The following is a 26,995-nucleotide window of genomic DNA, read 5'->3' on the forward strand; positions in this document are numbered from 1 at the left end:
GTTATGGGGTTAGCGCTCATCAAGGAAACGCTGTACACCCACAATTTAACCTGTCTAAGTTATCCACAATCAACATTAATATAATACCAATAACGTATCCAAGGAGCAGAGGCAGACCTTGTAACCTAAAATTGTTAGGTTAGTCAACTTAAGGCTATTCTTTCCCTCACAATCATAATTTCAACCCCATGGTTCACTTTTTAGACGATTCATAAGTTATGTAACTTAATATTTTGATTATTTTTAATCAAAACCAAAAATAATCTAGTCTATTTATTAGATATATGTTCATTTTCAGACAACTAACGTTATTTACCTCCGTTCTGTTGTTGACAGCCAGCAGTCCAAAATTACAAAAGCAGCCAGCTGTCCAAAATTGCGAAAAATACAAAATTACAAAATTGAAGGTAGCTAACGTTAGCTTTGCTTCGCACCGAGTTGATAGTTGATTGTTTCCTTAGCAACGCAGCGGAAATCCGGCGTCCGTTCGCGAGATTTGGGACAGGGTACGGGATTTTGGCGAGGGCTATGTAGGGTTCATAATATCGCACCCTCAGGCCACCAGGTCATCACAAGGTCGCCATGTATATACACATGCAAAACCAAATGCAAGTTAGTCAAGACAGTTTTATTTGCATAACAAATCACTGAAGTCGGAGCTCAATTTGCAATACATACTTCATCTAGACAGCAACATCTTAAGCAAATATTCCATTGGTACCGTCCAACAGAGAAGTGTAAAAGCATAATTTCTTCACACACACACACACGCACGCACACACACACTTGGCAAGACAAAATACTCGAGGGCAGGAAAGCACATTCTTCAAGCGATCTACTGTATCACAACAGCCTGGTGTCTACAAATTGTGATGTGTCCACATATGCACTTAACATTCAAGAAAAAAGCACAGGCCAAATACTTCACACAATTTCACACAATGACTGCACAGCAGATTCTATTATGTTCCAGATGGAATTGCATCTGTCTTCCTGTTTATGCAGATACTTATCCATTTTAGTCAGTTTGCAGCAATATTCTAGAAAATGCATAAAACCATATGTAAGCTTTGGTATGCATGGCGTCTTTAGCTTTAGCCGGATTTAATGATCACATTTTGTTCGAGGTAAGTGTACCAACTTCATTTTTGCCAACTCTTTTTGAAAGGCTTGTACTAGTCCAGGTTAAAAAATATGAATCAAGACACAATCAACTGTCACGACAATGGTAAATGTCAACAACAGATGCACAATCCATTCAAACAATTAAAAATCAGTGTAGGCAGTTTTCCAAGAGCATCAGTGTCTTTTAGGCTATTATTAAAAATACTAACTGGCTAAACAAATGCTTTATCAAGTAAAATGGGCTTGGTCTTTCCATTTCCCTTCAAAGGGTAGTTTAGGTCCAAAGTACATGCAGAGCCCTTCATGAAATGGATTAACTAAGGCAACATGTAGCCAACTTGATTCCATAAGGACACTGAAAATGAAAGGTTTGCAAAAGCTACTTAATTGTACCAAGTGGTTGGTTGACCTGCAGGGCATTCCTAGTTAGGGACAAAGAGTGAGCATGTTTAAAAGCTAGCTATACCTACAAGCGTCAAACAACCCCCCCCCCCAAAAAAAACCACCTATTACAGTACTCCGTGGCCCTGTGCTCAGGTTTTCTGCAAGGTTGAGAGCAGGACACTAGCGTGACAGAACAGCATAGTCAGCTGTCTGTTGATATGTTTCCCATATTGCCAGAGCAAAAAAGGCAATTAGTCCCTCTTAATACACAACTAAAAACAATTTCTATAGTAACAGCATGAGGGGTTGACAAATATCTGAAAGAATGCAAAACTGTAGTTCTGACTTGTGATCACTTTACAACAAATGTTTTCAACGTGCAAACCAAGTCTGGTTGTTCTTGAGGAAAAATATTTTTAATTATTACCGAAAATTAGCAAAATCAACCTTCAAAATGTCCAATAAACAACATGTAACTTTGTTACCCAATTAAATGAATGACAGAATACAAGTATCAGTAATCCCTTTCAAATATTTAGGTGAAAACATAATTACAGATGCTGGTACCGCAAGTCTGGAGTTGCTGATACCAGTACAAACCCAAAGTATTTAGTGGTTCTTTTCAGTAGGGAAGCATGCAGTGTATTGTGGTTCATAATGTTATCAAGTTATGTCATCTTCAAAGCACCCTGAACATTTATCAAGGTGCCGTGTAGAGAATGCATCTAGAGAGGTAGACAATATTTGCTCTACTATCTTTTCGTGCATTTAGCCCTACCTTTTACATCCACCAACAGTGAACCAATGAAATTTGGGAGTGGAAAAAAACAAAACAAAAACAAAAGCAAGCATTACTACCAGCTGTGTAAATGTGTTCTATTGCCATTGTCTCTCTGTGATGCATAAGACAGTGAAGGATGACGTGTCAGTGCCATGGCTCGTCAGTTGCAGCGATTCCTAGACGTCGACAGTGCAGAGGGGCTCACTCCCTGGCTGGGCAGACTCCATAACGGTCATCTTGGGCTTCTTTCTAGTTTCCTCCTGACAGGAAAAGGGAAAAATATTAAACTGCGAAAGGAAGAGATTTTTAAATATGGCACATATCAATTTTTCAAGAGACGGGGTGGAGATGAAACCAATCATTCAATACCTATACAGATAGAGGCTTGGATAGTTTTATGTTAACCTACCTTCCGTAGCACTACAGCATGTTTTTTATTGTGTAAGGCTGAAAGTCACTTTCTTCCATAAGGAAGGAGACAAAAACTTGTCTGCCTGGATCTTACGTGATTATTTAGCATTTCTCCGATACACCCCCTGACCTTATTGGTGAGTTATTCTTGGCGAATCGAAATATATTCCATTTGTTGTGATGAGTCCTATGAAGCTTTTCTGAATAAGATAATCAAATCTCAAAAGCCGTACTTGATCAGGTCAAAAAACAGGTTACATAGCTGGTCTTAGATTCAACTGAGAAACACCAAGGAATTTCACAAACTGGGAAAAATTCTTACCCTTTCCTTGGCCAGTTTAGTCATTTCTTCATGCAGTTTGTTTAGGATGTGAAGGTTTGGCTTGTTCTTTTTGGCATACTGCTGAAGCTCAATCACACTCTTGTCTGAGCTCTCCTGCAGAAAAGATCATGTGAAAAGAAGTCAAAGATGGGGGGCACAACTTGCTTAAATTAGTTTCAATTCATTGTGTAAACTTTTTTTTTCTTTCAATTTTCCCCCGTTCTCTCCCCCAATTGTATCTGGCCAATTACCCTGCTCTTTTTGAGCCGTCCCAGTCGCTGCTCCACCCCCTCTCTGCAGATCTGGGGGGTGCCCCGACCGACCAGAGAAGGCGCTAGTGCAGCGACCAGGACAAATACCCACATCCGACTTCCCACCCGCAGACACGGCCAACTGTGTCTGTAGTGACGCCTGACCAAGCCGGGGGTAACACGGGGATTCGATCTGGCGATCCCGTGTCGGTAGGCAACGGAATAGACCGCTACGCTACCCAAGTGCCCTTCATTGTTTAAACTTAAGGAAATGGGACTCAAGTTCAGTAGTGAAAATTGAGGTTTCCATCCATCCATTATCCAAACCACTTATCCTTACTCAGGGTCACGGGGATGCTGGAGCCTATCCCATCAGTCATTGGGCAGCAGGCGGGGAGACACCTTGGACAGGCTGCCAGTCCATCACAGGGTCGACACACACATTCACACCTAGGGACAATTTACTATGGCCGATTCACCTGACCTGCATGTCTTTAGACTGTGGGAAGAAACCGGAGCACCCGGAGGAAACCCACGTAGACACGGGGAGGACATGCAAACTCCACACACAGGACGACCTGGGACAACCCCCAAGGTTGGACTACCCCGGGGCTTGAACCGAGGACCTTCCTGCTGTGAGGTGACAGCGCTAACCACTGTGCCACCGAAAATTTGAATTTATAAAACCAAAACAAGATTTAAAAAAAAAAAATCATTGGATTTGTGAGATGTACTGAAGAGCACCGACCTTTTTCACCATTTTGTTGCTCTCTCTGCCGTACATGCGGAGTAGTGAGCCCCAGTTCTTCACATGGGGATGAAGCATCTGCAGGATCTTTTGAGAGGCTAGCTGTTTGCCTACCCTCTTGTTCTTGCCTGGTAATGAAGATGAGAAATCATTAGAAGCCATTGTGCACTGCAGTAGATTAGTAAGCCTATGACCATGACACTTAGCGCAAGAGAGGGGAATGGAAAAAATCTGTACCATAGCCGATTTCTGGTATTCCTTATAACTAATTCGAAAAGGTGCTAAGGACCTTCATGTGGAGGACTTTTTCATTTATTTTATTTTTTTAAACACAATTCAATTTTTTTCCCCCCAAGATCAACTGAACCCTTTTATTTAACTCTGACAAGCAGTTGGCAAGTTTTAAAATATACTTTTTTTTTTGTCACATGACTGAGTAATTGATTTACAGAAGTGAAGGACGGACTTTGCGTAAAATAGATGAAAAGAAAATCAATGCTGCCGAAATATGGTTTTACCGCCGTTTGCTGAGAATAGGTTGGATAGAAAAACCTACAAATGAAAGTGTGCTACACCAACTTGGAACAAATACGATCCTTCTGTTGACCATTCAGAGACGAAAACTAAACTATTTCGGCCATGCTATGCGTCATAAGACCGGCAGTATTATGAAAAATATGATGTAAGGCAAAGTTGAAGGCAAAAGGCGACGAGGCAGACCAGCAATCTTGTACATGGACAACATCTCAAACTGGACGAAAATGGGTAAAATGGAAGCCGTCAGAGCATGTGAGGAGAGAGAGAGAGAAATGGCGGCCAGTTGTTGAGCACGTTTTTCGGTGGCCAACATCATAGCTGATGATACCGACCAACCAACTGACAGAGTAATGCAACCAGCATGTATCGATAAAAATAGTTTAAAAAGCAGCAGGATATTTTTTTTGACTCAGATCAAGTTTCAGTATTTTTTGTTACCCAATTATCTAAATACCCTAGAATAAATTAAGAGAGGCAACAGTTGAGGACTGGCTGTTCTAGCACCACGTCACGTAATGTGATCTCTGCTGTTTGTCTCTGCACCAATGTCAGTTCAACTACTGTATAGTTATTTAATGTACTCAAAGTGATTCTTGTTTGCATGCTCGTGTATGAGATGAGGTAGCAAGTCTACTTACACCAACCACGCACGGTGTGCTTGCCACATGTCATCACATATTCACTCTTCTGGTTCTTCCCTGGGATCACATCAAATTTAATGCTGGTGTCTCCCATTCCATGGTTTCTGTGGGGGGGAAACAAACCACACACTTCAAATTCAGGTACCATCATCTGAAAGGTGTACAACGTGAAGGTGTAATCTAATCTAAACATTGCCTGTATGGGTTCATAGATGGCCTTGTGATTCAGACCAAGTTTAAATAAATAATTTCTAATATTGTTGTATCAGTGTACACATGCAAGCACATGGTTGTATGCAACAACCATACAATAGCCACAAAAATATTTCATAACCAGATTACATTTTTAGATTTACTGTTCAAACTGAGTCTCTCAAAACTGGTCAAAGACCAGCCCTTCTTGCTTCAACCTGCATTGTTACTAACAGGCTAAAACAACATGTCTGCAAAAGGAGCCAACTTCACAGGAAGTGAAATAAATAATAACAATCTCACAGGCTTTGTAAAAACAATTTGTTGAGGAACACTGAGATGTTGACAAGCCTTAAAAAGGGTACATATGCATCCTGTTTAGAAAATCGCCAAAAAGTACAGATGCATGTCATAGACAGTTGAATCAGTTCATCTGACAGAACAAAGTTTATTGGAAGAAACATCTTTATGCATGCTCAATAATCCAGGCAAGAAAATCACAAGAAAGTTGAATCAGTTCATCCGGACAGTCTTTACTGAGAAAGAAATGATTGCTGTGATTGCAACCATTCCCAAATCCTCTGATTAGTACACACTGCAGTTGAAACTCTAGTTCAGTGTTTCTCAACCCAGTCCTCAAGGAACCCCTACCCTGCAGATTTTCATTGTAACCCTGCATAGGTAGCCCTGCTTGTACTTACTCGACCAATCATCTCGCAGCACTTATTTATGCAAGGTGTGCAACATCTGACAAAATTCATTGCTGATTGGTTGAATAACTACAAACAGGTACCTATTCAGGGTTGCAAAGAAAATATGCAGGATAGGGGTTCCTTGAGGACTGGGTTGAGAAACACTGCGTCTAGTTAATAGTTACAGCAATTTGCATGTGAAACCGATCATTTTCGGTTGTTATGCCACTCTATTGTTTATAAGGGCGGGGATACCTACAGTCAGTTGAGACTGAAGAGTACACTAAGATGAGTGATGATGAAACGTTTCTCTGTTAGTGATATACAATGTACAAGTCACGGCAATCCTCCTGGCACTTCACAGCATACACTATATTGCTCCGTTTGTGTCGGGGGACCCGATCCTTGAATAGACACATTTCTGGGAGTGGAAAAAAAAGGCACCGTCATCTTTCAAGTCGAAAGTCTGGGCCCACTTTGGCTTTTAGAATACGGATGGGACAAACAAAATCGATAAAGACTACGTGATATGCAAGAACTGTCTCATGAACGTTAAGTACACGGGCAACACCATGAACACGCCACCTTATATGCACAGCCATCTCACTGTGGAGAAAACGGCTAACGTGACCACAACTGGAAGTCAGCATCCAATAAATACGATGTTTAAAGCAAAGCTCCCTTTTACATCCCAGAGGGCTACCAGTATCTGGTCGGTTGGGGTGCCTGTTCAGGGGGGAAAAGCGTGATCCTCCCACGTGCTATGTCGCCCTGATGAAACTCCTCACTGTCAGATGAAAAGAAGCGGCTGGTGACTCCACATGTAATGGAGGAGATGTGGTAGTCTGCAGCCCTCCCCGGATCGGCAGAGGGGGTGCAGCAGCGACCGGGACGGCTCGGAAGAGTGGGGGAATTGGCCAGGTAAAATTGGGAAGAAAAAAAAAAGGGGGGGGGTTGAAACTGACACCACAATGCAGTGAATACATAATTCCTGCTTTTTGCCTATTTAGGGGTATCTTTTCCTCTTCAGTTACAGATATCGTGATGTATCGCAGATAACTCTTGCAATGTATCGAGTATCACGATACTATCATTGTCGTGGGCAACACATCGTGATAGTATCGTAACACGAGTTACTCTGTGATTCCCACCCCTAGTACACATGGCCATTTTAACTCTAGTTAACGATCACAGCAATTTGCATACGAAACCCATCGCTGGTTCGATCGCTATGCAACTGTGCTGTTTATAAGGGTGGGGATACCTGCAATCAGTTGAGACTGAAGTCACATAGATGAGTGATGAAACATTTCTCCCAATAAACGTTGTGTCCAGATGAACGGTTTCAACTTTCGGTGATTTCCTTACCTGGATTATTGAGCATGCATGAAGACTTACAGATGCATCATTTTCATCAGACAGCAACAACATGCAATTTCACCACAGAATGCTTACACTGAAGCCTGGTAGGGCTAGAATATCAGTACATCCTTAATTGCTAACATGAGTGGGACAAAGTTTAGAAAAACATTGAGATGATGCACTACTTTTAGATATTTTACACGTAAGGTTAAAAAAACATTTTCAATTAATGAGTAAATACTTCCAAGCAACCTTTTTATATTACTACTGCACAATTTGAGATGAACCCTGTCAAATGATCCAACTGGAAAATCTGGGATGCTCACAATTAGTGTGGAAGAACACAACCAACTGTATGAATTCATGGTGGGAAATTACCACAAGCAACTAGCCAAATGCTTTTAAATTTTTTGTGGCTGTAAAGCTTTGGCCTATGGACCGCAATGGAGTAGAGTTTCCATCCTTATGCATTATCTCTTACCTTTTAAGGCACTCGTGAAGAATCTGATATGGCGACAGTAGGCCTGCTTTGTTAGTCAGCTCATATACCCTTGAGTCTTCAATACTGATATGATTAAAATACTGTGGGACAGCACACATTGATTAACATGGTTAGCTCAAGGTCACATTTTCTAAATTAACAAAAAAGCTACATCAGAGGAATAAAGACATCTGCTTTAGTAATCTACTACTACTACTACTTTCAGCTGCTCTCGTTAGGGGTCGTCACAGCGGATCATCCGTTTCCATCTCTTCCTGTCCTCTGCATCTTCTTCTGTCATGCCAGCCAACTGCATGTCCTCCCTCACTACATCCACAAACCTCCTCTTTGATCTTCCTCTTTTCCTCTTGCCTGGCCGCTCCATATTCAGCATCCTTCCTCCAATATAACTAAGCATCTCTCTTCCGCACATGACCTATCCATCTCAATCTTGCCTCTCTTGCCTCATCTCCAAACCGTCCAACCTGAGCTGTCCCTCTAATATACTCATTCCTAATCATGTCACTTCCAATGAAAATAAACAAAATTAACAAAAAGACATCTGCTTTAGTAGGGAAAAAAACACTTTCAGAGACACGCATTCTCCCTTATTTGCATGAATCATTTACTCCATTTAATGTTGGTGATACTTGAATTAGCCTTATCTAAACAAGTGGTACTTGCTGTTATCTAATTTAAAGAGCAGCATCTAAGTGCCAACAACGCAAACAAATTACCTCCAGTTCATCGCCCTCTACAGGCTTCTCCTCAGACGTCTGCTTCACAAAGTCAGGGATGAGGATCTCCAGTGTGGCTCGAGCTATAGTCCATACCAACACCACACCAGTTAAGAAAAAACAGTCATATAAACGTCATGATTACTTTGCCCGTACACTGGATCTAATAAACAAGGCTGGGGTAGGAATACATTGGTTATTGGGGACATGAAGAGGGCCTTCACCCCTATCGATGTATGAGCTAACCAAATCAGGCCCATATTTGTTCCAAAATCATAGCTGTTTTTACACACTAAGTACTGATTAAGCCAAACTCACAAGGGCAGTCATATGATTTAAGACAAATTAACCACTTTAATTACTAGAAAGTTTCAAAGACATTACCAGCTTTATTCTTGGCAAGTTTTTTACTGCTTGCGGTTCCTGTGCCATAAGTTACTCCGTCTATGATGACCGAGGCGCCAAAGGGTTCACTTGGGTTCTCTGTGGGATAATCAAAGTATCACTGATTTGATGATCTATGCTGTAATGTTCATCAGAATTAGACGTTGCACTGATGTTTTTTTTAACGTGTCAGCACTATGTGTGCATTTGCCTCGTTTCTTCTTGCCAGAAGAAATGTATGTAATTATTCAGCATCTTTTTCTGTAATTCGGGATGGCTGTTTTAAGAACCTGTGAAAAATGCCGTGTTGCCACACTAAATTAAGAGCAATACAATTTTTATGCTAAAAATTAGAAGGCAACAACATATTTAGGCAAGAACAGCCGAACCAATGTCAAATGAATTGCATTTGTCCTTAGGAAACTTTAAAAGGCATCAAACTCACCACATTCAAAAAAGTTGTAAACAGGTCGGACCTTTAGGACACGTTGCATATATTCATGTAGAATGCAAACTTCTGATTTTCCATTGGGGTTGATGACAAATTCTGATGAAAAAGACAAGATGCAACATCCACTGATGAGTGACAAATACTCTTGAGAAAAGGCAGGGCAAATGAAGCTCTACTACAATGTAGTGTAGACCAATATTCCCAGTAAAATCCTTGGTTTACATACCCACCCCCTTTTCTCCCCAATTTTATCCGGCCAATTACCCTACTCTTCCGAGCTGTCCCAGTCACTACTCCACCCCCTCTGCCGATCCTGGGAGGGCTGCAGACTACCATGTCTCCTCCGATACACGTGGAGTCGCCAGCCGCTTCTTTCCACCTGACAGTGAGAAGTTTCACCAGGGAGACGTAGCGCGTGGGAGGATCACACTATTCCCCCCGTTGCCCCTCCCCACTGAACAAGCGCCCCGACCAACCAGAGGAGGTGCTAGTGCAGCGACCAGGACACACACCCACATCCAGCTTCCAACCCGCAGACACAGCCAATTGTGTCTGTAGGACGTCCGACCAAGTCGTATGTAACACGGGGATTCATGATTTACATATCTAATCAATTAAGCCCATCTAACAGTTTGACTTGATACCTTTCTCTTCACTATGGTGCCTTCATGGGGCCAAATCACAGGTAAAAAAGGTATAAAAAGTAGGCTAAGCCAGGTTTTTGGATTTGACATTTCATTGACTTGTGCTCCATCCAGCAAACTGATAACTTCAGCTGCTGCACAGGGTACATATGTGTTTTGCTAACAGGACTATGGAACATAAGAAGGGAAAAAAATGCATGCAAGACAGCAAATATACCTGTGGAGCTAATTTGGGCCAGTAGTAACAGACTTTTTGGATTCTGAAAATAATTCAGTCCCCTGAAAATAACGAGTCAAAACCTCTTATTCAAAGCTTCTATGATCACCTTTCTTAGTGGGTGCATCTTGGACAGAGAGCGTAATGAGTTTTTGGTTGGCAGGGAGGATTGGTCTTTCTGACTCTGCCTGCTTCCTTTTCATGTCTCTGTTGAACTGCCTGCGTTCAGCCCAGGTACGGAACTTCTTCACCGTCACTTGCTCAAAATCGAAACACTTTTCCAAGTAAATGCGAAACTCTTTAAGGTCTGTGAAGAGTCAGGAAAAATTCAATGAGTATTATTGTTTAAAATGGAACAACAAAAACCTACTCATAGCATAGGCTTCATTTCTGCAAGGGAAAGTCTATTGCCAAAATAAACAACCACCAAATACAATGCTTTTGTAATATCATATGTACAATTTTTATCAATACAAGTCTATATAAAATCATTAATTTTAGTGAATCTTTGATTTCTATATTACAGGTAGTGTTCACTGTTAAACTACAGTGATGTAATTAAAGAAGACTGGTCGAAAGAGGAGTTTCTGATATCAGCAAGTCTGTGGAGAGGGTGAAAAAAAACATACCTATGGACTCATCCTTGCACACTTCCACCTTAGCTTTGACCTGCCCGAGGGCTCCTTGAGCAGTGTCGCAGGGTTGGGTCTCTTTGCCTTGTAGTCTAGGCTCTGAGGTAGCCTCTGTTTCTGGGCCACCCTCAGCCAGGCTGGTGGCCATGCCATCTTCCTGCTCCTGAGCTGTGGAGTCTGGCTCTTCCGTCCTCTCTAAATTGTCGGTCTCTTCACTGAGCTTGACCGGAGACACTTCAACATTAGGCGTAACCTCCCCATTCAGCTCCCTTTCCTCCTGTTCCTTCATTTTCTTGTAGTGCAGACAAGGGATGCTGCTGGTGGGAGGGTCATGTTTCTGTAGTGACAGAAGGACATGAAGTGCAATCGCTTTTGTTTTCCTGATTCACAACTTCAACCATTAATTGTACAGTACGGTTTGGCATTTTCATGTCAAAATTCCCTACTTTTCGTCATCCTCAACACAGCTACACGACAACAGCACAATACAGGACAATAAAAGACAGTCACAGGGTAATACAGAAACCATTTCAGCTGTATTAACAGCAGTGAACTGGAAACCCATCCAAGCTGGAAATTAACAGCACTGTCAGAACGCCAATAAGAGACCACTACACATTTGTCAACATCTTACCCTGATACTCCCAGTCCCCAAGAAGTATGGTCTGGACCAGGTGACCACCCTGGTCTCCCTGTGCAGGTAGACTGGAATGCCAGAGTTGTGGAATGTCATGATCCATCCATCAGGTAGCGGCTCAGTGGGCGGGCGGCCCCGACCTTGCAGAGAGTAAAGATAAACAGATGGATGTGCATATTACAACATTTTTGTGTGCTAAACTCCTCTGCTCATGTATGACAATTGGCAAGAATGCGTAAGTACACAGTCAACTGCAAACCCTCCACAAATACATGAATGATCTCAAATTTGACAGGCAATTAGGAAGACCTTTGTGTAACCAACTATATACACAGGTCATATTTTTTCCCTTCACAGCATTATACAAGGTCAAGGGTCAGATTTCACAGGCTCAAAAAAAACAACAACGTAAAACACTACACAAAGCCACTTCATTTTGTCATTGTATTCATACAAAAATGTGTTCTCTGCATTTAACCCATCCTACTGTATAGGAGCAGTGGGCAGCTGCAGCGCCTGGGGACCCAACTCAAGTTCTATTTCCCATTACCTTGGTCAGAGGCACTGGCAAGAGTACTAAGCCTAACATGCATGTCTTTTACTACTTAAAACAAAATTTGTCCTCAAACAGGAGTAGATGTGTTCCAATGAATTGTAATTTAAAAAAAGGACTAAACAGGCATAGCATTCAATTATGATCAGATCCTTTAGTGATATAAAAAAAGTGACAATACAATCACAAAACAATTCTACATGACACAATTAAGGATGGTCCCTTTCCTCTACCAAAAAGTGTTTTATTGGTATACGTGCTTTGAGATAGCAGTGCAACAACACAGAGAGAAGACTGATAACAGGAATAACAGCGATAGGAGCCATTGTTATTGGTTTTGCAATGTAAAGCGATTCCTGTGCCTGTCATTTCAGACACATTCACTAAACCAGCAGGCAGATCCACCACTCACTCTTCAGGATAGTCTTAATTTTGGTCATCATGGGCTGAACAGATCCTTCCCCATCTGATTGATGGTCGCTGTCCCCACCATACTTGTCTTCTGCCAACCGCATCTTTTTGGGAACTGGCAGGCCCTCCTCTAGCAGTGCGTCAACATCATTGTCAAATTCTTCCTGTAAGAGACAGTGGTTAAGGCCAGAAGACATTGGACAGACAGTTTTAGAGAGTTGCTTCTATGAAAGAGAAAAAATAAAATAAAAAAAGAATTAACTTTGAGTGGGGAATCCAAAGCAAATGCCAGAAGAGAATCCAAAAATCATATTTTATGTCTGGGGACGGGGAAAAATTGCCATTTTAAATTAAGATATATATACACAGAGGGCAAAGTTAAGTTACCTCTCAGCTCAAATGAAAATATTCCAAATAGGTTTGGCAGGGGGAAAAAAAAACTAACAAATGTGTCAACATAATCTAATAAAAAAAAGTGTATTCATATGATTAGGTTGTTGAGCCCTCTTTAATTAGTTTTAATGACCCTTGAGCACCCACCGTTTCTACTGGAGAAATGAAGTAGCATTGTCTTGACTTTAGTTTGAGCAAATATCAAAACATCTGACTTTTGGCTAAAACAACAAAGATGAAACTTTATCCAACTGACAATGGAGGACAAATGTGGTGCACAACAGAAAAGTATCAAAAACACGATGTGAGACTTTGCATTGGCAGGAAGAGACATACCTCATAAGTGTAAGTCAGGACTTCTTCATCTGCTTGCTCCTGCTGAGCTAAGACCTCAGACCTGAAGCTGCTGTGCTCCCCATCATCGTGATCCAGGAAGTTCTCACAAAAGTCATCCAACTCATCCAGAACGGCAAACTCTACCTTGTTCTCCAAGTCTACCTCTGTTTCCTCTACTTTTTTGACAGCCTGTTTCCCAACTCCAGAGCTACCCTCTGCAGCATCCAGTTCACTAGAGTCATGCAACTCACCATTGAGGATGCCTAAGCTGGCCTTCCCTCCACTTTCCTGCCCTTTATTTGAGTACAAAACCTTCCTGTCTTTGCTATTGCTGCATTCACCAAAGCTGACACGGATCTTAACGTCTCGGAGTAGTTTACGATCTGGACGGAACCCTGTGACTGGTGGAGCGTGGCGGGCTGTTCTGGGGCAGGCCTTGTCTGAGGGCTGGCTAAAGAAAGTTACCGCGCCTTTGGAGAGGAGCTGCAGCTGTGGCTTCACGTCCTCGTCCCCTGCTGGGGTGTGTGTGGATCCATCACCACCAGAGCTAACGTCCATTACCTCTGCGTCACTGGACGTTTGCAGGGGAGGTGGTGGAGGTGCTCTGCCATTATCCTGGTCAAAATCATCAGGTGGCTCCAAGGGAAGTGGGGGTCGAATTTCGTCTATCTCCATTTTCTCTATATTGGGAACTACTGCTTAAACCAAGTGGTACTTACTCTATAGCTGACCTGTTCACAGACTTTCTAAAACTTAGTTTAATTTGAAAAACACGCAGAAGCACATCCCTGTATAGACCACGAACCAGTGTTGAATATGCTAAGCTGACTACATTGTTCTTTTCATTAATGTAGACAGCTTTTAGAACCACTGTCTCAATTATTGGAAATCACAATGCATTCAGCTTAAAAGGGGGTCCAGGCACTGCTCATCTTCCACTGGAATCCACTGAGAGCTAAAAGACAGAAACAATGAGTCAATGCGGGTAACCGTAACCCAAGTAGCTAAAGCTACGTTAACGTCGATGGCAGAATACGTAGCCAACATTGGAAAATGGGCCATTAAGGGGTGCCCTATTGTCATGCTAACACCAACAAGAGGCATTATTCCCAATGATGGTGGACAGAAAATTACACAACTATTAACCCGAGTAAAAACATTGGTCGCTCATGCAGCAGACAGCAGGCCCCGTCACCGCCGCTAATGCGCCTTCTTCAAGTGCCTACGCGGGCTGTACGAATCAAGGCACCGGTGAGAAAACGTAACGACCGTGAAACAGCCACACGTTCGATTGAATGTATACTCACTTATATACGAGACCGATTTTTCTTTTCTTGGACATTAGATAAGCTTTCGAAATCATTTTCTTCCCGAAATACCGCCATACGGACTCACAGCCAACTCCGCCATCTTGCAGAAGCCTAGACCGACATTAAAGCCCCGCCCCAAATACCGGGTTTTTGACAATTTGATTGGATAAGACGTCCTTATCGGACAATTTTTAACCAACCATTCGGAGGTGGGGTTCCTTACCGGCAGGAAACGCTGTCTTGCAAGAACAGACCAATCATATACGAGGACTATCTCACTATTGGCCAATCGGCAATAAACACACCGACGCACAATTCCACAAATCATCTCTGGATGGCGCAATTCACCAACTGCAGATCACTGCAGCGTTAAAACTGAGGCACAATCCAATCACGTCCTAAGGCTTGAATAAAAACACATCTCTATGAATGACTGAAAAAAGGTAGATTATGGAACCGATGAAACATTTATTCATAAATCATAAAGTCAAAAAAACAGGGTTTGTCAGCAATACCTGAGGTCAGTGACATTAAGTCCAGGAAATCATGGGTTGGGTTGAGGGCATCCTCAACCACAAGAAAACAAACAAACAAATAAATAAAATAAATTAATAAATAGATAGATAAAAATATATATCCCCTCTGCAGTTGAGCGTAGCTTAGCTAACGGATCACAAAGTCAGCTCCTTAAAATGATTTAAGGATAGTCCCGCATTGTTCTCTGCGGCGTGAGATAGTCGATGTACTAGATTGCATACTGTTCCAAAGCTTTCTATTATTATTTTTCCATACTTTTCATGTGCATCACTAGTGAGTACCTTTGCAACAAGTTTGAATTAAGGTAAGAGTGCCTTTTTGATGCAGAAAATATGTGAGAGGTGCATTAACTCCATAGGTTATCTGTGATTATTGACATTTTATACCCCCAATGCCTGCCTTTGTGTAGACACTGGATGCAAACACTAGCTGCCATGAACAAAATCTCAGTGCAATGATGAGATGTTTCTACTGGCAATCAGTTATAAAATGAATTCACCCCTACTTGGAAGAGGTCAGTGCCAAAGAGTAAGAAAAAACTTTAACACTATGATGTGTCTTTGTCAGCAAACTAGTGCTGTGATAACTATTGTGCAGGGTTGGAGACAGCAACTGATTACATGTAGAAGTGTTACAGTAAACTGTTTTTTAATGTTGGTCTTTCTAATCCACAACAGCTACTGTAAATGCAGCAAGCAGATTGCAAGGTTTTTTTTGTGTGTTATCGGTCACTGAATTACTTCAAAATGTGCTAATAAAGGGATTCAATGTGAGATTATAGATGAAATACTCCCAAACATGTTGAAATAATAGTTTGAAAAGAGGCTGGCACTAACGCCTGTAGACTGTAGCGTTACAAGTATTCCAATACTAGTATTAAGTATTGAGCCAAAGTAATAACATAGATGACATTACCATCTTCAAACTCTTATCAGTAAACAGTCATCTATAATAGATTAAATTTTGACAGTAAGATCCCAAATGTTTACAGGTGCATTATGTTCTTTCGATGAATCATGTTGTTCTTTGACAATCTTTTTTTAATCAGCACATAATACCAATACAAATGCCATCCCCAAAGCAACAATAAACACTGTAGTATAATTTTGATAATGATTAAACTAAAATAACTAATGAGAAATTATTTGATCAAGCCAGATCATATATGAACATATGACACACATCCACACCAAGCAGCAAGTTCATTTTCTACTGGGGAAAAATTAATCTCTTTTCCTAGAAAGTGCAATTATTTCACTGTCTGGCCGTTTGAATGACAAACACGTCTCAGTGTGCTCTTGACAGGATAAGGTGTGGTGGGACTAAAAGAGGGTACGGAAGGCACAGAGTGGATTTCCTTCATAAAGCTCCCGGAGGATGTTCTTCACTCCTGCAGCTTGAATTGGAAAGAGCTGGTGCTCCACTGGCTGGTGTCACAGTTGAGCATAGTGCGTTCAGTGAAGGTCACGTTCCCTGCTGCGTCTATCAGGATAACGGTATTGGTCCTGAACAGGTGAGGACAGAGGAAAAATCATACAAATGAGCATGTGTCTGCCAGCAAGCATATAGTATGTTAAAACCAGCTCGTAAAAAGAATTTCAGATACTGTATAAATGGCTAAAAACCATCTTCAACCATGTTTTATTTTTTTGGTGATGGGGAAGGTGCTGACACAACAGCAATGGCGACTATTTTATTTCGAATGGAAAGCTCCCTGAGGCGAATTTGTAATTTGTGATATTGGACTATACAAATAAAATTGACTTGACTTGACTCTGGGATTTGGAGGGCTCAAACTGCAATTACCACAAATGTCCTCAGGTGTCATTAAGTGAAACAAACACAAACAAAACAATGATCTTCAGGGTAATAACTAAACATTTAACATTCAAGACAACACATGTTGGCACAATGTGCGCCCCACTACCTACAGAGCTCCATTTAACACATATATACAATAGTCCGGAGTAAAACTGAGGAGTGCTACATCATTTTACCAATGCACATTTACAAGCTCAGGACAGAGGAAGTTTATTTAGTGGAGAGGGTACACTCTATCAATTAAGAATAGGACAATATGAAATGCTAAGATGGTGGCCCTGACAACGTAAGACCATGTTTAGTCACGCTGTCAGCAAAACGAGCCAATCAAAGTGCCTTTGTATGCATATCATTAAGAAAATCAGCCAATCATATGTTCAGATTCATCAGCTTCAGCAGTGACAGATCACACACAAATGTCAATGATTATTGAAGCGTTGAACAGCACATGCATATAAGCATTGGTCGAGCCGAAAAAGTAAATTTTCTGTGAAAATAGCACTCTTTGGAGCAAATTTTAATATCCATGTTGTTTATATTTTGCCAGTGTTCCTAAATATGTAATCCAAATGATAATATGTGTTGAAGAACTAGAGCTATGGATGACTGCTCATTGTAAAACATTGGGGTCTAGTCTTATTGGACTCTACTGCCCGGCAGCATTTCCAAGATGGCACCTGAACAAACCAGCTTCTCATAGGGAGGCTTTTCTCATGATGAGTGATCAGATAGGGGCAGATAGTGTCTTGCTCGTGGACATACAGACAGGACAACTGATTGTTGGACATAATTTGGTTGTTGCTAGGATTGAGCCAGTGATGTCAGGGTTACAACCCAATCTCTGCAACCGCAAGAGTGTGGACTGTCGTTGAAGAACTGCATTTTCTGGACAGAAAAAGCTCTAAACTCCAGCAGGCAGACATCATCCTATCAGTTTCCTCAAGGGGAGGCATCAGATAAATAGGCAGAGAGAGAATTGAGGGACACTGACCTTGTGCCATAATGAGGACTACAAACACACACAGCTGACAGGGCCTCGAGTAGAGGCTTGCTGTGTCCCTTTCCCTGGCTCTCCTGTGCTGGATCAGGAGTGTTTCTGTTAAACACACACACACACACACACACACACACACACACACACACACACACACACACACACACACACACACACACACACACACACACACAGTTATATAGCTTTATAGTGATTTGTATATTGTTTTAACATGTCATGTACTGTGATGTTGCACCATATGTGAGCCATGTACAGCCCATATGTCTGTGCATTGTGATGTTTTGTTAAATGTTGATTTGTCTTTGCAGCAATACCTCTTAAGACAAAATTCTCATATATTTATGGTACTGCTCATGACCTTTAAGGAGTAAACTGAATACATAACATAAAGTAAATTGCCTGACACAGTATATTGTGGTTAACTGAACTATTAGATAGGAAGAATTAAGAGGAACGGTTATCTGAAGTTTGTTTAAAGTTCACTGAATAAAAGCTAATTAAATAGGATAATGAATAATAAACAAGGGAGGCTTAAATCACATCGTTACTCCTCTATTAGTGCCCTACCTACGTGATATAACAGTATGCTATGCTCTCATTTAGATGTGTGGTTTGGCATTTAGACTACTTTCTCAGCCATTTAAGAACCCAAGACTTGTTTTGGGTTTTCAAGTGCTGATTCTTCAATAAAATTGTTTTCTCATCAGGCATACATTATGTCTTTTCACGGCTATTGAGCTTTCAACAGTGCAAAATGTGACAGCCAGAGGCAGTACTTATCAAGGAGGACGATCACTATATTCAACCTCATAGCCCTAACTGTCTTGATACACACTCAATAATCCAGGTAAGACAATCACAGAAAGTAGAATCAGTTCATTTGGACGTTGTGTCTGGATGAACTGATTCAACTTTCTGTGATCACAGCCCTAACATTTTCATGTTCACGTAACACAAAGACAGCGGAACTACACTTGCTGTTCTCGGCAAAACCTAATATATTTAGTGATGAAACAAAAAGATGTGCTTTTTTTTGTTGCAAATTATTAGTTGAGAAAATAATTAATTGATAAATACATTGGTTGAACCAAACACAGTAGCATTGGATGGGGGAGTGTAGCCACTCACAGCTCCCGGTTGTTGAGCACACCAAGTAGCTCTTGCACAAGGCCATCAGAAGACAGCAGCTGGTTGTTGACAACACTGGTGAACAGATGCTTGCCGTGCTCAAGTTTCCTCCATGGTGTGTCGAGTAGAGAGTTACTCAAGCCGTAGATTCCTGCTGAAGCAGTTGTGAATACAAACATACCAGTAGACATACACAGGTATTTTTGGCCTAATGAGATATCATTCCATAAACCTACTAAATATAAGACCAAAAAGAACATAACATGTAACCATCAACAGGCCATGGGCCTGGCTGGGGAAGTAAGACCGATGAACTGTTTCTACGTTAAATGTGATAAAAATACAGACCTGGCTTTAGCTGGATGGGCTCAGGGCTGCCTCTGTTTCCATAGTAACACACAATATCTTCTTTGGTTCTGCATGGACATAGTGCAATAAAAATGTATTCCATTCAATGATTACATTTCTATATGTGTAATTATGAGCCGCTCCAAGTATCATCTGTGCACCCCTGCCCTAGAAATAACAACAAAAAACAGAAATAGCACAGACAAATGTTCTGAGAGCAGCCTTTGCTGGGTATCATCTGTTCTTCAGTCAATGTGTGTGAAACGCAATTTTAAAAATGAAGCACATTGCAGGTTTTTTTCCCCCCCTGATTAATTTTCTTTGCAGCCCTGACAAAAGGAATTAATAAACCTGCCCCTTTTTGCTGGCGCGAAAACAACTCTTGAATGCAATATCAGAACCGTATCCTTCAGGGGCTAAAAAGGGAGAATTAAGAGCTAAAAATGCAAATTAGTGCTGCAAATACCTTGCAATGCTACCCCAGCGATTAGTTAGGGTGTTATAAACCCTTTGTCGAGTCTCCGTTCTCAGGACACTTCTACGTGGAATACCCCTCTGACATGAAGGGCAACTAGGACTGCTTTGGCACTGGAGACTGAATAATGAATCACACCCGAAACCTTTGAACTGATTGGGGAATGAATTTCAGTGTCAATTTCATGGCAGCCACAGCAATGGCATCAGTGAATCTGAGATCTGGTGCAACACGGTATCAATATCAGTCCAGGGATGTTTTCGAGCAAAGACTGGCTAGGCAGGATGAGAATATTGATAATTTAATGAAAAGACCTCTTAAAAGGGAGATATTGGGGGTGTCCGGGTAGCGTAGCAGTCTATTTCTTTGCCTACCAACACAGGGATCGCCGGTTCGAATCCCCGTGTTACCTCCAGCTTGGTTGAGTATCCCTACAGATACAATTGGCCATGTCTGCAGGTGGGAAGCCAGATGTGGGAGTGTGTCCTGGTCGCTGCACGAGCGCCTCCTCTGGTCAGTCGGGATGCCTGTTCAGGGGGGAGGCGGAACAGGGAAGAATAGCGTGATCTTTCCATGCACTACATCCCCCTGGCGAAGTGCTTCCAGGTGAAAAGAAGCGGCTGGCAACTCCACATGTATCGGAGGAAGCATGTGGTAGTCTGCAGCCCTCCCCGCATCGGCAGGGTGAGGGGGTGGAGCAGCGACTGGGACGGCTCGGAAGAGTGAGGTAGTTGGCCAAGTACAATTGGGGAGAAAAAGGGGGGGAAAAATCTTTAAGAAAAAAGAAAAAAAGGGAGATATTGGCAATTTTAGAGGCGGGATGTCTCATATAGACTGCATCCTCATAAATGAAAAAAAAAGTTTGATTTTTTTTCCCTTGTCCCTGTTCCAATGAAAGGCAACCCCCCCCCCCCCCCAAGTGTTGGGAATGAGAATATTGGCTATGGAAATGTTAGCTATGAGAAAGCAGTTGGGATGCATATCTTTGGTTTCCTGTTCTATGTATATTCTACTACTACTACTTTTGGCTGCTCCCGTTAGGGGTCGCCACAATGGATCATCCGCCACTGTCTGGTTTTCTGTTCTATGTTTCGTCAAAAATGTTTTTATATTTTGATTCTTAGTGTAAAAATTTGGCAATATCATGTTTGTTATTAATCAAGGTTGGAAAAGTATGCACATAGGTCAACGGAGCATGCAAATTCAGCCAATATAGACAGGAGGCTAAAAAATGTTCGCAGAAAGAGGCCACAGTTGATAACACCTTTATTCATGTCTTTCTCAATTGTTAGGTGATGTAAGCTGATAAAGTGGTTAGCTCATGTGTCCATCTCCCTATTTTCTCTCATTTTCTTGAACGGTTTGCCTAGCATCATCGTTTGTTGTTTAGATTTCTTACATGATCTTACTTCTGCATTGGTTTTTCACTTGTTCACCCTCAGCAAATAGTCAAGGAAGGAACACTAGGATCACATATTAGACATGAAGAAGGTAGAAGGACTTACACTTTATTAGTCCCCATGGGGAAATTCTTCCTCTGCATTTAACCCATCCTAGCCCTGTAACTAGCAGCAGTGGGAAGAGCTAAACTGAACATTAATACCCTTCATTCTCTTAAGTCAGGAATATACGTACAACAACATGAGACATTAGACATCACTACACATTAGTTTATGTCTAGCAATTAGGGGCATCACGATTTGATTTTCAATTTTATTGTCATGATCCGATTCAATTTTCGATGTAAACATGTTTTTTTCAGAACCGACGGCTATGCCATTGTTAGACTATTGAGTCTTGATTTGTAAAAACCAACAGATCAGTTTTATGCTCTGACAAATTATGGTTTATTTTCTGTCAATGACACATTCTGTTCATTGTTGACATAACTCACAGGGAAGAAAAAACGTTGCCACACTGGTGACTTCAGGGAAACAGGAGGATTTTCCGGTTCTGTTGTTTCTCGGTCCTCTCCATCTCTGGCAGTGGCCATGGTGTCTCAAAAAGTGCAGCTGCATGCTACCGTCAGTACGGAGCCTGGGAGGTGACATGGTCATGATATTTGTATAAAGCGTGCATGCGCTTTGAAAAAATTAAATAGGGCGTCCAGGTAGCCTGGTGGTCTATTCCGTTGCCTACCAACACGGGGATCGCCAGTTCAAATACCCATGTTACATCCGGCTTGTTCGGGCATCCCTACAGACACAATTGGCCGTGTCTGCGGTTGAGAAGCCGGAAGCCAGTATGTGTCCTGGTCGCTGCACTAGCGCCTCCTCTGGTCGGTTGGTCGGAGCGCCTGTTCAAGGGGCAGGGGGAACTGGGGGAAATAGCATGATCCTCCCACGCACTATGTCCCCCTGGCAAAACTCCTCACTGTCAGGTGAAAAGAAGTGGCTGGCGACTCCACATGTATCGGAGGAGGCATGTGGTAGTCTGCAGCCCTCCTTGGATCAGCAGAAGGGGTGGAGCAGCGACCAGGACGGCTCAGAAGAGTGGGGTAGTTGGCCAAATTCAATTGGGGAGAAAAAGGGGGGGAAATTATGATAATAATAATAATAATTCCGGGCACCCCGGTGGCTCACCTGGTGGAGCACATGCCACATGGGGCTGGGTCCTTGCCGCAGTGGCCTGGGTTCGGGTCTGGCCTGGGCCCTTTGCTGTGTGTTGTCCCCCCTCTCTCCCCTGCCTTTCCTGTCACTATCCATTAAAGGTGGAAAATGCTGTAAAAAAAAAAATCTTAATAAGATAAAAAAAAAAAATTTCCGGCCATGTCAACTCTTGGGCTCTGTAGTTAAGCTACGCTGTGTCGTCTTTGGCTGAATCCAAGGTCCAATCCCAATGTCCCCCCCTAAGGCCTAAACACTTAACCTTCACAAACTTCATTGACATCACCCAGTAAGTGATTGAGTGTGGGAGGCTGCAAGGGCTCGAAATGGTATAAATAGGAATGGGACAGCATTTTGCGACCTATCTATCACGTTACCCAGAGGTGTAAAAACCAGGTCGAGAAAGTAAATGTCCAAACCGTGTATTTCCTCCAACAATGTTACTAAACCAGCTGATTTCATTAACTAGTTTTCCCTACCTAGTTGAGGAGTGGTGTTGACTAGAATCTGCTGGTGTAGTGCATGAGTGGAGCCAAAAAATGTTTTGTACTAATGTGGGTTTGGGACGTTTTAATTTTATGTTTTTTACTCTCTTCACACCCAAGGCACTTAAAGGGACCAACTGCCTTATTTGAATGTCTTCCAGGCTATTGCCTTACAGGGAGGACAAAAGGTAATTGTCAAATAATCAATTTACTTGTTTTTGTCAAAACAGCATCATTGGGTGTCCGGGTGGTATAGTGGTCTATTGCGCTGCAAACCAACACGGGGATCGCCGGTTCGAATCCCCGTGTTACCTCCGACTTGGTCGGACGTCCCTACAGACACAATTGGCCGTGTCTGTGGGTGGGAAGCCGGGTGTAGTTATGTGTCCTGGTCACTGTACTAGCGCCTCCTCTGGTTGGTTGGGGCACCTGTTCGGGGGGGGGGGACTGGGGGGAATCGCGTGATCCTCTCCCATGCTACATCCCCCTGGTGAAACGCCTCACTTTCAAGTGAAAAGAAGTGGATGGCAACTCCACATGTATTTGAGGAGGCATGTGGTAGTCTGCAGCCCTCCCCGGGTCGGCAGGGGGGTGGAGCAGCGACCGGGACGGCTCGGAAGAGTGGGGTAATTGGCTGGATACAATTGGGGAGGAAAAGGGGGAAAATTCAAAAAAAAAAAAACCCAGCATCATTAAGCATAAATTAAAAGAAATGGTTGATGATTAAATTAGGTATGTAATATAGTAGCATATGCATTTCTCTGATTTCAAGTATTTTTATGTACCATCTTATATCCTCACCGCTGGGTCTACCATACGGGTGTCTACCATACGGGCAATCTGGGCACATCCCCAAGGGACCCTGATTGCAAAAGGGCCTTCTGTGATGGGAGAAAAACAACATATGAATCGTATTTATTTATTTATCTATTTATCTTATGTCGGGTCCACAGAAATATGACACAAAGCTTGACCCAGTCTCTTGATATTAATAATTATCCAATCAGAATGGAAAAAAAAGATGTTTCCAAGAAAATTAAGACTCACGATTGATTGTTTTGTTGGTGAGATGGCTGGGCAAGTGGTGACTGGTGTGCCAGCGGCAATGCACTGTATAGATTGGCTAAATGTCAAGGTGGGTGGGCATAGAGAGCAGATAGGTTACATTGTAAAAATTCAAGGTCAGTTTTTCTTAAGCCATGGTTAAAAACAATGGAATAAATTTTCACTGACCCACTATAAGTCAGGTTGTGTGCGGGAAAGTGTGCGGGAAAAACTGCCAAGCAGCAGAAAATTGACAGCGTTAACCAAAACCCCAGCGGGACTGCCAGAAGAAAGAAAAGAAAGGAAAAGTGAAAGAAGTGGCCACAATAAAAAATGTCCCATTAAAAAGCAGCTTTTAAAAAAAGCAGCTTTTAAAAAAAAGCAGCTTTTTAAAAAAAGCTAAACAGTGATGAAGAGGGCATTCCAATGGAGGATGTCGAGCTAGCTAGCAGTAACGATAGCCTGGAAGCGCCTACCGTTGGTTGCAGCAATGCACAGCTGGATTTTGAGGAGTTGATCACAGAGTTGGCAAAGAAAACGTCAAGAAAGAATAACTTCTAAAGGTAACAACAATTTGATTCTGCTGTCTGTGCATTGAGCAGTATTATCCGTCATGATTGTGTGTTGCTGTAGATTTTGTGGATGAGTTTATTCGATATACTCTGCGTAATGTGTATTGAATCACTGTGGTGTGATGTTGCTATATTGTGTTGAAGTCAGTTTGGCAAGTTTATTATATATTGGCTTTTGCAGTTCTGTGTGAAATTGCCTAGCTCACTTAGTGAGCCTTATTTTGAAACCTGCATTCAGCTGTGCTGTGTGATTACCTTAGGATGGCATTGTTGTAAGCCTATTCCTAGTCAGTCACATTATTATGTACCAGTAAAAGCTGGTGTGCTGTCTGCTTGGGTGGTTTTCAGTGAAAACAAATATTGCCATAGTCTAGAGTCATGCACTGCCTTGGGATGATTTAATCCATTGTTTTCTTGTGATTTGTAAGTGAAATGTCGGTACTTGGTCTATTGAACTGTATAGGCATACCTATTTAGCTGGACTGGTTATTCAGCCTTTGACCAAGAGGTGTGTGATTATGGTCTGGTGGATTTGACATGCCAGCTTGACTGGAAGCTCAAAATAATTAAAATAAGTAAGATGATAATGATTTCCTTACCTGGATTATTAAGCATGCATAAATACAAATTAAGGTGGAGTTTAATGGCCTGGGTGGGTGACGTGATGTGGGCGTGATGTGTGTGGGAGACAGGGGGCTACGAGCTTCAGTGCCCAGGGACCCCATGTAGTGTTTCTTTGTAAATTTAGGCATACCAGCGCACTCAATAAGCCAGGCTGTCCTTCCATGCTCATTTGTTTACCTTTTTTTTTTTTTTGCTTCCAGGCTTCCCCTGGTAACCCTGTGTTTTATGTTACAATGCTATGTATGAACTGTGGGTAATCCACTCAGGCAATGTCTGCAGAAATGCGAACTTATGGAAAGTGTGCATAAAGGGCTCAAAATGTCTGTGAGAGAGCCCTCATAGACTTGAGGGTTTGACAGCAGTGGGACAGCCCTAAACCCACATGGATTTAGCGGGAACGCACTTCAAAGTCCATAAGTCCATGCGTGTGAACATTGGGATTGGGCCTAAATGTTCGGACTTCAACATACTTGCAGACTCGCAGACTTCGCAATCGTGTTCCCGGGAAGTCTACAAGTACTGAGGGCTATCCAAATCCATAATTCATCCAGTCCACAAGGGGCCTCAAGCGGACTTTCTGCAGACTTTCAGAGAATCCGCTTGGGTGACTTCACTGATTTAATTACCCACGATTCATTGCAATACAGACATGATGTTGCAGTTTTTCCAATTGCCAACAAAAAAAGAAGCAATTACTGTATTAAAACATTACTTGAATCATGTAGGCAAGGAAACAATATTTAACCACATCATGATACAGAAATATGTAGAAGTATAGGCTATAGAGGTAATCAAAATTCATTTTATTATTGCAGCCTACCTTATAAAAGCTGTGCAAGACTTAGTGGCACACATTTCATTATGCATATCACAAGAAAATTAAAGAGTAATTTCTATAGAATTACATCTTGTTTTATTGTGGAATATTGTGGATTCTTCCCTGAAAAATCTTCAGTGAAATGAAGATAAATGGTCGTGTCGAGTGAGCAAGCTAGAAAAAAATGGGAGAACCTTAAAAGGAGATACAGGGTAAAACAACCCTCAACCAATGGATCAAATTGATGAGCCAAAAAAAATCAAGCTCATTTCGATCGATTTTCAATTAAGAATTGAAATCATGACAACCCTACTAGCGATACATTAAGCAATTGGAAAAATAGCTGCAGCTGTGCAGAAGTTATGTCGGTCTGTTTGGATAAGAACTCCTATCTTTGTAACTTATCTTGGAGAAATAACCTTTAAAAAATCAAATGCATTTCTGAGCAGTGGAAAACACCAAAAAAAATAAGGCTGATGTTACACTATCTTGCAGAAAAACTCATGACCCTCAATTTGTTCCCAGACTCAGAGCCAAACCTAGACAAAACATTTGAGAATTGTTTTTCCTCATCTAATAGCAATCTTATAGCAACTGTAGTATCACTGACTGTCAGCTTTGTTGATACAAATCCATGCCACCCTCCCCTTCCCCACTAGCTACTTTATGAAAACCAGACTGATTTGTCAGCCATCTTTAAAATCATCTTTACACACTGCACAATCTTCATTTACAGCTCTGCTATGGATAAGCAGAGCACATGAAATGCAGTCATTAAGCCAAAACCATTTGACCAAGGCCTTGGTGTCTTTGTAGCAGTCTAAAATATGCATCAAATTGACTGTGGAGAAAGCAAAGCGGGGGGTTTGGTGAGAGATCATGGCTCTATTT

General features: G+C 41.9%; 2 protein-coding genes across 4 annotated transcripts in view; both read right to left on the minus strand.

The window, feature by feature from the left end:
• Positions 1 to 622: 622 nt before the first annotated feature.
• Positions 623 to 14,743, minus strand: dgcr8 (DGCR8 microprocessor complex subunit). Its single transcript, XM_056283153.1, has 14 exons — positions 14,630 to 14,743; positions 13,323 to 14,277; positions 12,595 to 12,757; positions 11,627 to 11,769; positions 10,990 to 11,329; positions 10,470 to 10,667; positions 9,494 to 9,595; positions 9,049 to 9,147; positions 8,665 to 8,747; positions 7,928 to 8,028; positions 5,198 to 5,304; positions 4,023 to 4,150; positions 3,024 to 3,137; positions 623 to 2,550 (listed from the first exon to the last, which is right to left on the minus strand). The coding sequence occupies exons 2-14, from the start codon at positions 13,995 to 13,997 to the stop codon at positions 2,467 to 2,469; spliced, it is 2,337 nt and encodes a 778-aa protein (XP_056139128.1). The 5' UTR covers positions 13,998 to 14,277; positions 14,630 to 14,743; the 3' UTR covers positions 623 to 2,466.
• Positions 14,744 to 15,099: 356 nt separating this feature from the next.
• The window catches only part of tango2 (transport and golgi organization 2 homolog (Drosophila)), a 29,624-nt gene continuing 17,728 nt past the window's right edge, over positions 15,100 to 26,995 (minus strand). For 2 of the 3 annotated variants that reach the window (XM_056273711.1, XM_056273720.1), the window contains exons 6-9: positions 19,482 to 19,549; positions 19,134 to 19,287; positions 17,982 to 18,086; positions 15,100 to 16,674 (exon numbers count right to left, since the gene is read on the minus strand). In XM_056273711.1, the coding sequence (XP_056129686.1) occupies positions 16,554 to 16,674; positions 17,982 to 18,086; positions 19,134 to 19,287; positions 19,482 to 19,549 (448 nt within the window). In that variant the 3' untranslated portion in view covers positions 15,100 to 16,553. The remainder of the gene's footprint in view (positions 16,675 to 17,981; positions 18,087 to 19,133; positions 19,288 to 19,481; positions 19,550 to 26,995) is intronic. The other variant, XM_056273728.1, reaches the window with a different exon arrangement.

The sequence above is a fragment of the Lampris incognitus genome, chromosome 1, assembly GCF_029633865.1.
Source record: "Lampris incognitus isolate fLamInc1 chromosome 1, fLamInc1.hap2, whole genome shotgun sequence".
NCBI classification, from domain to species: domain Eukaryota; kingdom Metazoa; phylum Chordata; class Actinopteri; order Lampriformes; family Lampridae; genus Lampris; species Lampris incognitus.

Coding starts and splice junctions, on each gene's coding strand:
- dgcr8 (XM_056283153.1), bottom strand. CDS start 13,997: ATGGAGATAGACGAAATTCGACCCCCACTTCCCTTGGAGCCACCTGAT. Junction 11,770..12,594: donor AATTAAGACTATCCTGAAGA/GTGAGTGGTGGA, acceptor ACTCTCTGCAAG/GTCGGGGCCGCCCGCCCACT. Junction 9,596..10,469: donor AGATGCACCCACTAAGAAAG/GTGATCATAGAA, acceptor CTTTTTCATCAG/AATTTGTCATCAACCCCAAT.